Raw genomic sequence first — 15,244 nt, forward strand, 5'->3', positions numbered from 1 at the left:
AACGTTCTGCACAGTGAGTCACACCCTTGCATTGAATTTGAATGAGTGTGGTTCAGTAGCATGTAAGGAAAAGCAACCACCTTATTCAGCTTTGTGTATCAACTTCTGGGTGCTCAATTGTTTACAGAGCAAATGTGAGTGGAAGAACAGAAATAACACAATGAAAAATTACTGATGGTTAGGCTAAGAAGTTAATAGTAGTTGCTCAACTTTTAGGATCAACTGATGTTGGAGTAGTTTTTTTTTCTTGTTTTTGTACAATTAAATCTTGCCACAGCTTACAAACTACCAAATTGAGATGTAGTAATATATTAATAATTAGTAATATATTAACATTTTTAAGTAATATGTTACAACTGGCACTTAGACCATTAAAAATCCACATCATTGCAATAGGAATGTGTTGGTTTCTATTACTGAGTCATAAAGTACCACAAAATTACTGTCTTAAAATAACACCCATTTGCTATCTTGCACTTGTGCATGTCAAATGTCTGGGTATGATTCAGGTGAGTTCTTTCTTAGGGCTATGCAATTTAATGTCAAGCTCAGGTTGGGTTCTCAGGTAAGCATGGGAACTTCTTCGATTCCATTTTGCTGGGGGAACTCGGTAGCTTAGGATTATAGGACAGAGGTCCCTGCTTTCTAGCTGACTGCCAACTGAAGGAAACCCCCAAGCTCTTGAATACCACCAGTGACTCCCTGCCTCACATTCTTCTATGTAATGTGGCTGTTTGTTCCTTCATTGCCAGCAGGAACAGGCGATGCAATGCAGAGTCCCTCTGATTTCTTCATCCCTGGGTTTCAGAACTTCTTTTATTGGGAACATTTGGTTAGGCCAGACCCACCAGGATAGCTTCCTTTTAGATTAATGTAAAATCAGCTGATGAGGGACCTTAACTCCATGTGTAACATCACTTTTGTCATATATCATAACATGATCATGGAGAAATAACCCGTTACTTCCAGGGATTCTGTATCCAAGGGAAAGACTGTGAGGCTTGTACAACCAGGATTAGAAATGTTAGGGTCGTGAGAGAATTCCCATCATCCTTTCTACCAGTGCTCCATCATACATTTGCCTTTGCCCAGGGTTTCCACGAATACCACTCTGTGATACATTGACTCAAAGCCCAGAATTTGATATAAAACCCCTCAGCTTGAGGTTGAAAAACCTTATCATCTGAATCATCTAAACCCTGTGATGAGACTCCTAAGTGTAATCTCTGAGGATTCTGGATGCTCAGGGGAAGTTTCTTTCCATGCATGGTCATAGGAAACCAAAGAGACAAGCTCTCTGGCCCCCAAAGTCCCAGCACATTTTGGTAGGCAGGTTTAGAATTCAAAAGGGAGAATGGAGGCAAAGAGGAATAACTAGGCTATCATTCTTTTGAAATCCATGAGGAGAAATGTTGATTTTCCTTGATTATGTTTTGAGTTCCAGGAATCATCCTCTGTAGCTCTGGGCTCTGCTGAGTTCTCTCATAAAAGGTAAAATGTATATGCAGCTGAATGGTTTTATCGGATTGCTTCATTTTTGGGTTTCTGAAAACCCTTTTCATTTGCCTCTCTGTCCCTTTCAATCTAAGTTGACAGTATTTTTGCTGAAATGGTTTTCTTAAGAAGCTTGTAGGCCTCGCTTGAGATTCAGTGAGTTTTGCTGCATTAAACGAAGCCACCCCTATACTACACCCCTATACCTACTTTGTAATGGTCCTTTCTCTGGGCTCCTGTTGTGAAGGTTGAAGGTGCCCTTCATCCTTCTGGATGCCCCCTACTTTGATGTAGAGGCACAATTTAACCTCTTAAAAGCACAATTGTGTTGCTGAATACTGTGTGCTTTGATGCTTCCAATGTTTCAGCAAAGCTTGTACAGCCACAGATTCAGTCTCTTCTCTAAGTCACACTTGGAGCAAACATTTTACCACCATGGACAATGGGCATTTTCAAAACCATTTCGTTCTAATTCCTTTATTGCATAATCACTCTTCCTTTGGTTGATCTCTCCCCTCTCACATGTACTATAAGCAGCAAGAAGAACTCAGGTGACTCAGGGCAATGACTTAACTCTGCTGTCCATGTTCACAAGCTGGGTTTGCGGCTCCTTGCCAGACACTTTCCGGAGCTTCCTGCCACGATAGAACTGGGGTTCCCTTTCTCCGTTTCTGATAACACACTCTGCACTGCTCTCTGGGCCCCGCAGGCCCCGCCTGTCTGTCAAGGAGCCCAGGCTTCACCCCTCATGCTCCTGAAAACACCTCCGAGCGCTGGAGCTTGAACTGCTCTTACACTCCTGTGTTCATTAACGCGGTGGCACTGGACAAAATGCCATGAACCAGGCGACTTACAATTCACAGAATTTCAATTCTCACAGTGCTGGGGGCTGGAAGTTCAAGATCCAGGCACTACAGATTTGGCACTTGTGAGGTGAGGGCCTGTTCCCACTGACTCCTGTCTTCTCACTCCACCTCACATGGCAGAGGGCTTAGGGGTCTCCCTCAGGCTCTTTTGTCCTGGGACCCTTCCCATTTCTAAGGGCTCAGACCATGTGAAATGATCACCTCATGAAAGTCCCGCCATCTCATATTCTCGCCTTGGGGGCGAGTGTCTCCATATATGGATTTTGAAGTGACAACAACTTAGACTAAATATCATTTATATTATTATTCATTATATTATATCATATTCAATTATATATTTTATTTGTATGTTATGTATACTTATACATGGTTTGTATACTTATTGTATACACATGATTTGTTTACATATTGCTATGGTTTGAATGTGTTTACATATTGCTATGGTTTGGATGTGGCTTGCCCTCCCCACCTAGGACTCAGGAGTTAAAACCCCAGTTTGAAGTATGGGCAGGGTGGAAATTGAATGTGACTATGGATTTTAGAGGTGGAGTCTTTGAGAAATGATTAGGAGTAGATAAAGTCAGCAGATTGGATTAAATCCTGGTAACTGTAGAAGAGGGGGAGAGACCAGAGGGTGGGCGTGCACACACACCAGCCTGTTTCTTGCCATGTGATGCCCTTTGTGACCTCGGGCTCTGCCAGCACCACATGCGGTGCAGACTTTGCTTCTCCAGAACTATCAGCCACGAGTCTCTTTTCTTTATGACTTGTGCAATCTGTGGTTACTATGTTCCCAGCAAAAGCGAACAGGCTCATAGGCCTATCATCACCAACGGCAAACACAATCACCATCAGTTAACAGTGGAAGCATAATTCAAACTTCTTTTTTGGCCATAATATTGAATATAGCAATATAATCCACGGAATTTTCAATTTGCTCAGTAGAGGCCCCTTGCTTCCTCTGTAAGGATCCTTAAAATGATTCTGAACCACCCATTGCTAAACTGAAGCACATCCTTCTTGTTTTGAAGTCTTCAACCTCACCAGGAATACCTCCATTTCAATGAATAAAGACCTAGTCTATACCCACACGGTTCAGAACACCATGATTCCATCTTTGGTATATAAAGATAGAAGTTTGCACGACTTTAGCCAAAGAAGAAGAAATGAGACATCATGATAAAAAGCCATCGGAAACGCCCTCGTCTGTTTAGCATGCTACGGCAACATGACACAGCAACATGACACAGCTCATCAGCAACAGACGTGTGCTGCACACGGTTCTGGGGCATGGAACCCAAGGCCAAGGCCCGCACAGACTGTGTCTGGCTAGTGCCCATTTCCTGGCTCACAACTGGAGCTCCTCACTGTGCCTGCAGAGCATGGACGAAGAGGCGAAGCAGCTGGGACCCTCCATCAGGGCACTAACCCCTTTCCCGAGGGGGTCTGCCCTTGTAACTGAAGAGTCTCCCGAATACCTAAAGCCTCACATCGGTGATTACATATCCAACATGCGAACTTAGGGGAAACGAATGGTCAGACCACAGTAGACAGCATGACACCAGGGTGCACGAAGGCTGTGGTGGAGGCTTACTGCTACTGTACGAGGTGATCTAGAGAACGTCATCTAATTCTCCTTGCCCAGAGTGGTCATTTATCCACTGCCAGGCACATCAAGGGTCAGGGTTCCTTTTTCCTTAGGCAGGCAGAACACAGTGGCTCACTCACTCATAAATCCGCCCACTGAAATGACTTCCAGAGACGATTTAACCTTTTAGAGTCAATGGACACATAGGATATACATGTGGCATGCTAAAATCTGCCATTTCTTATGTATGTAGACTACTAAAGACTCATAACATTTAATAATCTGTTGCAGAGTTCAAAGGGACCACAGATATTCCCTATTTTTGTTCTGCTACCCGACAAACTAGTAGACCAATCATGCTGGATGCCAGGCGATAGTCCGTTTCCAGGCTGAATCACTATGCATGGCCTCCGTCCTTCACAGACACGCATTCAGTTCTTCGAGCTCACAGCTCCTGTGACCTAGGCACTTCCCCTCAAGCTGCACTCAGTAGCTCCCTGTGATCTTCCAACATTGCTCTTACCTCTGAGCGTTAATTCGCATGGCCCAGCACACATCTGTGGTAGTTTTCACAGTCTGAACCACAACATAGAGTCTAAGATGAGCACGCCTTCTCTCTGGAGTCTATCATGACTCTGGTGGCTCCACATCTCTGTCAGCCTCTCCCAGTTGACTACTCTCCTCATGAAAACCCAGAAAAGACCAGACTGCACCTTTTCCATTTTCACCAGTGCAGCTTCTGGGAGCCCACATTTTGCACTATTACTGCATTTCCTTAGTACACAGCTTAATGATTTTTGTTAACTATGACCGAAGTTTTGACTTACACTGAGTTTAAATGAACCTTAGAAATCCTAAGAGTCGAGATTCCTCTATGCTTTCATTTAGTTGATTTTCAAATATAGCAGATTTTTCATTTATTCTTAATGCATTTTAAAGTACAGTTTTTATAAAAATTGCAGATTTTTCCTATTTAAAGAGTCTAGAGTATGTCTATCATTTGATACATTAGTTTGCCTTCCATATTTCTGCCATTTAAATTAAATAGTACTTCTCAAATGCTGGTGTCCACAATGGGTAAGAATAGTGAATAAATACAGAACCCTGTGGAGTTGTTAAGTGTAGCCAATCAATATATACATTATCTCACATAGTTTTTGTAGTAAAACAATATTCACTACCAGCATTGCTCAAGAACAAGATACATTGCTATCAGCTAGATTTAACCTTATCACAATTCGTATATACTTCAAACCATCATGTTGCACACAATAAATATATAAAACTATATCTGTCAATTTAAAGAAATAATGAAAATATGTATTAAATTTCAAAAAATGGTTAAGAAGGCACATTTTAACGTGACTGTGTGTGCTATCACAGATACAAATAAAATAATTTAAAGTAGACATAATCCTAAAATCCCTCACTAAAAGCATAATTAATTAAGTTTGGTAGAGCAATGTATAGCAAGATATCAAAACTATTACCTATAGGATAAATTAGTTCATATTGTGGTTCAGAAATGATTATATGTTTTTAAATATCTTACTGAAATAAAGATGCACTAACTGTAACATGTTACTCAGCTCCTGAAGTGATAATGTGATCATAACATGCTGTTGGAATCTTATATACCATTGGGAAAGATACTGATCAACTGGAGGATGGTACCAAGTTTTAAGGAGACTGAGTGACATTCAATAGTTCTGATGTCATGAAATTCTCCAACAGGGCAATTAGCAGGAAATTTAAGGTCAAAATTACGTATTCATTATATAAAATAATTGTCTATACATTTGACACTTGTGAATTTTTTTAAAAAAATATTGAGATATAGCTGAGGATATAGCTTAGTGACAGAGCACTTGCCTATTGAATGTGAAGTGCTGGGTTGCAGAAAAAGAAAAAAATATACTATCCATTGTGCTTCTGACAATAATAAAAAAGTCTGTGAAATTTCAAAAGTATTTTATGGTCTTTTTTATTTAGACAAAAGTGTGTATCGTTTTGAAATAGAAGGTGTTTATTCTTGAAAGCTGAATTTCTCAGGATTCTAATGTAAAACATGAAATTCTCAGTGTTTCTGAGATCTTGCAAAAAAGTCTATTGATAGGATTCACTATTTGTTAGAATACAATTTTCTAACTGCTGCAGTGGGTCACTTTGAATATCATTAATGGTGTCGTCGACTTTCCTGAAACTTTTTCTATTTACTGTCTTACCAAGCAATTCTCTCTCTTTCCATCCTTTAATTGTGACTCTGGAATCACAAACCTATTTGAAATAAATGGGACTGCAAGAGAAGCTTACTAAAGTGAACCTACCAAATATTTTTATGCAGCTTTTTAAGATTTAAACTCAGACTTCATCAGAAGCTGCTGCTTCAGTTCCGCATGCTTCGTAAGAGCTAAACCAAAGACAAACAAGATCCATCATTTCCCCGTTGCATAGTTCACTCTCACAAGCAAGGCTGTGATGCCACAGTAAGTCATCAGAGTGTAAAGTGTAACTCTCTTTGGCCAAGGAATGGAAATCTCAGTGATTTAGCCACTTCTTAGGGAACACCCTGCTGTGCTCAGACTGTGTGAAGAGAACACTATTAAGGATCTATGAGACTAGCATGGTGTGACATGTTTGAAGGACAAACAGTCAAGTGCAGAGAATCTTACGTTCTTGAAAGGATGTGAAGAGCATCTGGAACCGGCTGTTCCGACTGCCCTCGTCTGCCCACATGCGGATCACGCCCAGCCCGGTGCGCAGCATCACGTCATTAGCCACCGTGCTACAGAACTTAGCTTTCAGATCCTCCACGGAACTGCTTCCATCATACACAGCCACGAAGTTTCGTTTGCATTCATTTGAATTCTGCATCTCATAGTCCAAGAACCGTAAGTAAATCTGTAAAATAAAGACAAAAACATTTTTTTCATTTTGAAAATGTAGATCAGAAAGTACCAGAACTTCCTTTCTCCTTTAGTCTCACAAGACAGTCTTGATTGCAATCAGTCTTATTATTTTCCTCCAGTGGAGAGCAAGAAGATGTACAAGTAAGAACAAATCGTGTTGAACATTTTTTTCAAATATTATTATCCTCTCTTTACTTAAACGTATCATTTTCCTTAACTGAGTATTTTTAGCCAAATTATCCTTATTTCTTTTCCTCACTTATTTGGAATCACTTATTAGTTTTGCAAACTTCTATACTTCTTTACTTTGGTTAGAAAAATGATTTTTAAATATTCCTGATGCATTCTTGTTAAAATTCCACAGCTTCCTTTTACTGGCAAAGACTATGTGGAAAGAAAGACTTTGTGTTAAATATTAAAGGAAAACAAAAATGGTTTCAAAGGTCTCTAATTTCAGTGAGTTGACATTATTTAAGACAAGTACTGCTTCAGTTTTGAGGTGCAGTACACCAACAACTAAAAACGGCAAAGGTGGTCTATACCATACTCACCACACTCGTGTCAAAGTTTTTAGCTAAATCCAAATAAATGAACGTTAAGTTAGCATTTAATGATTAAAAGGCACATGTGACCAATGTTATGTTTTTAACACTCTCAACAGTCCCATCAGTAGCTCCTAAGCAATCCTGTGCAGATGTGGAAACTCAGACTCTGGGGGTATGAACTGGAAAGTAGTAGTGAGGTTCCTCCCACATCCAGTCCCTGTTCTCCCATGTCACCCTGCTTCAGACACACTGATTCTGGATCTATAGACATTATTTGATTCCATACCAGCGTTTATTCAGAATCACAAGCAACTGATTCGACCAGAGATAAGTCTATAAGGAAGTTCCTTGTTGGTTCCTCAGTCAATTCTGCAATCTCCACAGCCTGGCCTCTCGCTTGGACCCAGACACAACGGAAGGCCTTGTGCATGCAATGGTGAGCATCAGGATGAAGGCCAGCGGTGCTATGTGTGCTCATCAAGTCATGACACCAAGACACAAGGTCACACTGTGGGGATTACACGAAGAAAGGCAAAGCATCACTGAAAGCTTTGGCACAGTGAGAAGGCACCCGGAAGGTCCTGGAATGAAAGGCAACCTTCACAAGGTCTCCCAAGGACTTGGCTTCTGTTTTTTAACATGCTTGCCTGTAGGCTACTTCACCCTGAGTGCTTCTCTTGATGTAGCATGGATATGAACCAAGACATGCATTAAGTTAAAAATACAGATCTTTCCTCCCTCTGCATGCATTTTATTATGTAACTTAATTATGTAAACACTGAATCTCATGATAACTTCCCCCTGAATCTGACATGTTCACTCTCATTTTAAAATTTCAGTATCTCGATTAATAGAGATGAGTCTTTTGTACTCAATGTTCTTGTCCGTGAGGTACAGCCCCTGTTAAGTTCACCTTCAAAAACGTGTTCTGCCCACCAACAGGTGACACTTGAATATGGTCTCCTGCCCAGCCTGGATGTTTGCAAGGTACAGACCTTCCAGTCTACTCCCAAAGGCCAGGCTAGCCAGCTACATTTCTAAGTAATAAATCTAATATTCACACCTCCTCAGCCAAATTTTGAGCTGGCATAAAATAAAAACATTTAAAAACCATATAGTGGCAAATTTGCCCCTTCTTATTTCCCCAATTTACACTTATCTGTTAAAATGTCATCCTATTTGTATATAATGTTAGTTTCACAACTGGCAGCACAACCTCTTCCAGTAGCTTCTTAATTTTTCAGGGTCTAGTTCAATTCCTGCATGCCTGGTGAGGAATTTTCTGTGATGCCTACTCCCTAAACCTAGCAGAGTGTTCCTCAGCACCCTCTATGCTACATTATGATTTTGAATGTACTTTAACCTGAAGTTACAGGTGATACATTCCTTCTGCTAAACTATGTTCCCCTGAAAAGCTGGGGCAGTGCTTTATATTTTCATGCCCTAACATTCAACTGTGTTGTGCAAATATTAAACACTGAACTAAAGTTTTGGAATCCACACAAGACAACCTGGTCAATTTGTGTTAGTGTATGTGATAATATGGAACAATGAAGTCCACTATCATGTATAACTAAAATGTACCAATTTTAAAAGTTTCAGATGAGCAGGGTGGCTTAATCCCAGTGACTCAGGAGGCTGAGGCAGGAGGATCACAAGTTCCAAGCCAGGCTCAACAACTTAGCAAGGCCCTAAGCAACTTAGTGAGAGTTTCTCTCAAAATAAAAAATAAAAAAAGAGCTGGAGATGTGGCTCAGTGGTAAAGCACCCCTGGGTTCAAAGCTTGGTGTCAAACAAAAAACCAACAAAACAAAACAACAAAGCGAAAAGAGAAAAAAAAGTTTGAGAGTGTATGTACCTGCAAATGATTAAATAATTAGAAAACCTGTTTTCTATATTGACTTCATTTGTTCAACATTCATCAAATATAATCATCCTTTTATTACATAGTAGGAAATTATTTGAAATAATGCTCAAAGCAAGGCATGGTACAGATCGAAAGCATAAGGTATTTAAAACCGTGCTTCAGTCCTGCAGGAAGCTGGAAATGCATTTTGACATCCCCAGCGAGGACATCCCAACACAACTTTGGGAAGAACAAAGCAGAGACATATGAGGAATTGGATGGAAATGAGCACCAGCCGAGGACCCTGGAACTCAGGGCACGCTGCCCGGCAGCAAGGTTTCTGCATCTAGGCAATCAAAATGCTCGGGCTGGAAGCCATCCCAAAGTTCCCTACTTCTGTGATGATGAGTTTGAATCAACTGCCATTGCCGCAGCCATCTGAAATGTACACGCCTAGAAAGCCTGCATTGTCCTTGTGCCTGGGTTGTCACTTTATTTTAGTCCATCAAGAGCACAAATATTTGCTCACATAGTCCATTTGTCTTCTATCTTTCCAACATGATTGTAAGCTCCTGAAATAATCTGGAGAATTCTTGCAATGTCTCCCATTTAAGGAGTCATGTATCCAAAAACCCTGAACATCCAGGTTGTCGCCAATCTCTTCCCTTCTTCGTCAAATATCCACACAGATTCTTTAAAAGGAGGGGTGTGTGAGTGTGTGTGTGTGTGTGTGTGTGTGTGTGTGTGTTTTGTCTCCCAGATGACCCTTACTAGAAACCTGAAGCAAAGAAGGCAAAACAACTTGCACCAGATGAATAAGCAAAGCAATGTGGGGCCTTGAATAGGATGGAAATTCTCAACTGTGGTTTAAGGTTCTTCTTGCCATAAGACCTTGCCCTCTTCTGACTAACAGTAAACACAATAAAGCGCAACAAAAATGTAAACTAAAGTTGAGGTATTCTTATAACAAAATTTTTTAATGAAACAAAAAGTTGAATAAATCCATCATAGTCTAAAATAGTATGCAATAAATCCAACATAGTTTATCAGCACTCATAAGAATACACAATTTCAACTGAAAAAACAAACTTACCACTCAGATGCACACCCACAGGGTAGTGAGACAGTCTATTGTACCCTGGGATAGGGGTACAAAATAATCATTCTCTCAGTAGTTCTGAAAGTTTGGAAACTAAATAGAAGGAAGAAGCCCATTGAGGGAAAGACACTTGATGTAACTGAAGGAAAAATTCTTAAGGAAATCATTTGACTAATTCAAGAAAAAACACACCTGATGTTTTCAGGACTAATGTGTCTGAACAATTACTTCAAGTTTCTCATACTCCTATACAAACACATCTTGAAATTTTAATTTGTTATTAGGAAAAGAAGGTTTGCATGGTATGTTGATAGAGCACTTCTGACAGTGCACTGTTCTCTCGGTTCCCTAAGCAACAATAGACCTTTACTCTAACCATTAAGAAGAAAAATGAGTTTAGAAAAATTAAGAAACTTTTCAAAGTGACTGGGGCCCTTAAACAATGGGTTGGTTTTAAAGTCAGCTCTGCTTGGCATTTAGCTGCTCCTGATCTCACTATGTAAGCAGCCTTGCAGAAAACTTAAAAGAAAGCTCAAGATGCATATTCCAGAAAGATAGCTATACTCTTAAGGAAAACAAGCTGTAGCAAAAACAATAATCAAACAAAGATAAATAAGCAAGCAAAGCAAACCATTTCCATTTTCCTAAAGGGTCTAGGAAATAGGTTGACTGTGGAAACATAAAAGAAATTCATATATCAGAAATGTATCTCTTCAAAATTGATGTCTGTATTACAAATCTTTAAAAATAGGATTGTTTAAACAAGAATGCCACCTTAGTTAGAAAGTCAGTTTGCATGTTTGGTTCCTGTGTTGTGACTGACAGCACTGGAAGTCTCCATATTTTCTATGAAGTGACTGACTTGCATTTGTAAATGAAGTACAATGACTGCATTGAAGTCCCTCCTATACTTAAAAGGCATTTTTAGTAAGTAGAACACTATTTAGAAAGGAAATGAACAATTACCATCACTAGATTTTATATAATCACTTTGGAAACATTTTATGCTTTTTTCTGAACTTCTATTTTTATATCATATAGAAGAAGAAATAAAACAAGCCAGTAGGGTATTGGCTGTTCTGGCCCAGAGGTGTCAGTGCAAAAGCTGAATTCCATCATCCAGAAGAGGTGACTGAGCTTTTCCTCACTAGCCCTCATATAAGTCATATGAAATCCCTCTCTGTGTTATGATTGGAGTGACTGTCTAGTCAGTTTAGATCTTGTGCCATAATAATGCCAAGGGAAAGAATTATTTAAGGTAGCAAATGATAGAAAACTCTTCAGTTACTCGGCTAAAGAAAAGAGAAAATGATAAACAGAATAATATATAACTCTTGTAAAATAGTCAGATTACAATCTCTTCTCAGTGAATCATTTTGATACATTCTTCTTTTTAATCAATCAAAAAGAGTTGAGCTGACAAGATGATTTATTGAACAGGACATGGGAAACCAGAATATAAGCCATTTCTAGAAATATCTGTTTTCCAAATCACACTAATATGGAAGGCAGAGTCCTGTTTTTTACACAAAGCAAATAAATCTATCCAACAATTTAGTAAGTAATATATTGACAAACAAAATTTAATACCAACTGCTCAACCTGCTCCTGCCCCTCATGGTCATAATGATGTGCAAACAATAAATATTGAGGTGATTATTCAAGACCTGTTGCAGCTCCTTTCTTTATAACATATGGAATTAAGTATTCCACAGTTTGAGAAATGTTGCATATGGCTTCAATAGTACTGGATACTTAACAAATAAAACCGTATTCTAAAAATCACATACCCAGGAATTCTGTGGTTACTGTTTTAATTGTGATGGGCATGTCAGGTCTGCAATCTCAGGTGGGCTATCATGTGAATTAGGAGGGTAACTGCATCCCCTTTATTTCAAGAAGAAAACCAAAATATCATATTATTTCCTGAAATGTGAAATACACACACCTCAAGCCCAAATCTTGGTACAATAATATTAAGGTAATTTTCATGTAAGCCTAGGGTCATGTCAAAATATTTGAAGTCCATCTGAGTTGCCATCTAAAATCTGGTAATACAAAAATAATACTTCCTTAAAAACAAGTTGGGCCATAGCATTTTTGTTGGTAGTTATTTAACCAGTTAAAACTTTCACTTTGCCCAATTTTATTCTCATTTTGGAAATAATAAGGGCAGACTCAATCTTCAGACCTATTATACTTATCATTGGAATCAATTACAGTGATTACCATTAGTCTATTGCATTAATTTTTATTGCTCCATAACAAATTACCTTGAATTTAGCTGCTTAAACAATACCTATTTATTATGCCACAGTTCTATAGCTTAGAAGTGCTCCAGGCTTGACTGTGTTTTTCTGAGGCTAAAAATCTCGTTTCTTGAAGGTCAGGAGGGAGGGCCTGTTTTCTTGATGGCTCTTTACCAGAGAAGATTCCTGGGTCACCTGGTTCTCTGGCTTCTCCATTGCTCAAAACCAGAGAAAGCAACTTTTTTTCAAAGGGTCAGGTGATTCAATAAGGCTAACCTGGACAATCTTCCTCTTGGTCAAAATCAACTGATTGGTAACCTTGATGGAATCGTCTGAATCCCCTTTGTCAGGTACTTTATCATAAGAGATATGGAATATTCTGTCATATTCACAGTCCCAGAATTGAGGCTGGGAATCTTGGGTGCCCTCTTAAGATTCTACCTCCAACATTTATGGTCATGATAAAGTAACTTTCACACAACTTTAGTATGAAAGATTATACAGACATTGTATTTGCCAGGTTTATATGGTTATTTGATTATTATTTGACTCAAAATATTTTTAATTAAGTAAAAATTAAAAATTATTTGAACTATTAAATGATGAATAAATAAGAAAAACTAGAATTTTATTTTCTAATAAAATTTTCACTGAATTAGTTACCTCTTCACTAAATTAGTTACCTCCTTAGTATGTCTTTTATGAGTCTTTTGACTCCATCTCCCTCTCCTGTCTCAGCAAACATGATCATCTCCCCCAATAGTGTGCTTTTGTGATATTAGACTGTACCAGGAGTTAGGAGGTGTTGATCTCATGCCAGTTCTGTTACTAACTAGCCAAATATGTGAGCAAATCACTTATCATAGATTTGTGGGATTTGGTTTTGAGAGTTCTTTCGTATTATCTCTGCCAAAAACTTACTTGAGTTTTAATTAATATACAAAGTCCTTGCCAAACTCTGCTTGGATTCCTCCTCTGGAATCTCATTTGATCTCCATTATTAAAGCAAAAGCCTTCTCTTCATTGAATTAAAAGCCACATTTCTCTAGTTTCAAAAAGTCAAATAAATTGCAGTACTTAAACCATGTAGATTGTCTATTCCTCTTCAGACGATAGTCCTTCAGATGTCTGAAGATTGCTAATATGTCCTTTCTTCTGGGTGCTCATCCATTTATTCTTTCCAAGAGTTTTAACTGAATGCCAAACTTCTGCTTGGCACTAGGGTACAGCAGATGCCCAAGGTCCAGCCCTCCCAGAATTAAAGTTCCAACTGTTATCCATGATTTGATCTCCCTTCATCCCATTCTGCTTCTTTTTCTCTGGAGAAGATTCAGAACTGGACACAGTAATGCCTTCTACCACCCTTGCTCCAGAATTTGTAAGTATGGGATATATTTGCTCATGGAGGTGTATTTCTACACATCACCTCTTCAATGACTTCCTCAGTAGCTGATTGTCAATATTTTTTCTGGCTTTGGTTTTTCAAAATATAAGAAATCTGGACAGATTACATTCTAATTAAAGGGAATCATCTGTATTACTTTTACTAAATAAAGGAGATGTCAGAAATTACATTTTCTATTTATCAGAACCTGAGAAGCAACATGTGATTCATCTAAACTTTAAAAGAATTCAAGTAAGCTATTTAGCACTTTCATTGTGCAATATGGTTCAGTCACCAGGTATCGCTGAATATTCACAGCAAGCCATTTTGAGTTTAACTTGTGCTTGATAGTTTATTCTCCTAAACTACTAAGAGCTTCATAAAAATAGAAAGCCCACACAGGCAGTAATCTCCAGTTCTTGCTTTTCTCCACAGCATTCAAAGCCACTTCCTGTCCTCTAACCTTTAATTTAGCAGAGAAAACCTGTCACAATAGAGCCATCTTTGTCCAGCTCTGCAGGCAGCTTCCCGTTTGGGTCACAGAATGCCAACTTCTGTAACAGACAGGTACCCTCGGTATTGTTGTTCTGGGAGTGTACAAAAGACAGCCTATTTACCAGCTGGAAGACAGAGGTGTGTGTCTGCCCTCTCAGGGAAACCTTCCCTGTAAGTTGCACTGAGGAGCTGCTGGCTCAGGCGGGGAGGGCTGCTCACATACTTCCCACATGTGAAAACTCTTAAAAATCTTTCATTCATAGAGGTTAAGAAAAGTGGAAAGTACTTGCATGTGAATCCATAAATTATATAAGAAATCCTAATAAAATGGACTCTAGCTCTCTGATAATCCATGTAGGTTTTTATGGCATTAAGGTGCCAAGAGTTTTTAAGTGAATAAAATTTTAAAAAGAAGTAAATATTCTCTTCATAATGCAATTAACTCTTTCAGAGATTTTCTCAGATGCAAAGAGACCTGCAGCTGTCAAAACTGGAAGGTGGAAAGGGGTCTCTGGATTCCTGTAGCAGAAGTGTGGCGAAGAGTATTGGTCTCCTGTACAGATGCACCTAGAGACCAGTCCAAGGGAGACTCAGGAGTCCTGCAGGACACAGTGTTTCCTGAAATGCTACTCAGAGGTGACTCTTGTTTTCCCTCAGCCTGAATGGTCCATTACAGATTCTACTGTATCTGTCCTTCCTTTTTCCATCTTTGTCTGCCAGCATCCAGGTCTCAGCCAGGGGGTCAGGTGGAGCACAGCTTCCTGCTCAG

At 39.1% G+C, this 15,244-nt stretch overlaps 1 protein-coding gene across 5 annotated transcripts in view; it reads right to left on the reverse strand.

The window, feature by feature from the left end:
* The window catches only part of NETO1 (neuropilin and tolloid like 1), a 105,992-nt gene that overhangs the window by 22,783 nt on the left and 67,965 nt on the right, over positions 1 to 15,244 (reverse strand). For 3 of the 5 annotated variants that reach the window (XM_079109262.1, XM_079109261.1, XM_079109264.1), the window contains one exon: positions 6,621 to 6,849. The exons of 1 other annotated variant lie outside the window; for it this stretch is intronic. In XM_079109262.1, coding sequence (XP_078965388.1) covers positions 6,621 to 6,849 — 229 coding nt within the window. Of the gene's footprint in view, positions 1 to 6,620; positions 6,850 to 15,244 lie in introns of those variants that run through there. One more of the 5 variants, XM_079109265.1, reaches the window with a different exon arrangement.

This window comes from Sciurus vulgaris (assembly GCF_902686455.1).
Source record: "Sciurus vulgaris genome assembly, chromosome: 13".
Classification (NCBI taxonomy): Eukaryota; Metazoa; Chordata; class Mammalia; order Rodentia; family Sciuridae; genus Sciurus; species Sciurus vulgaris.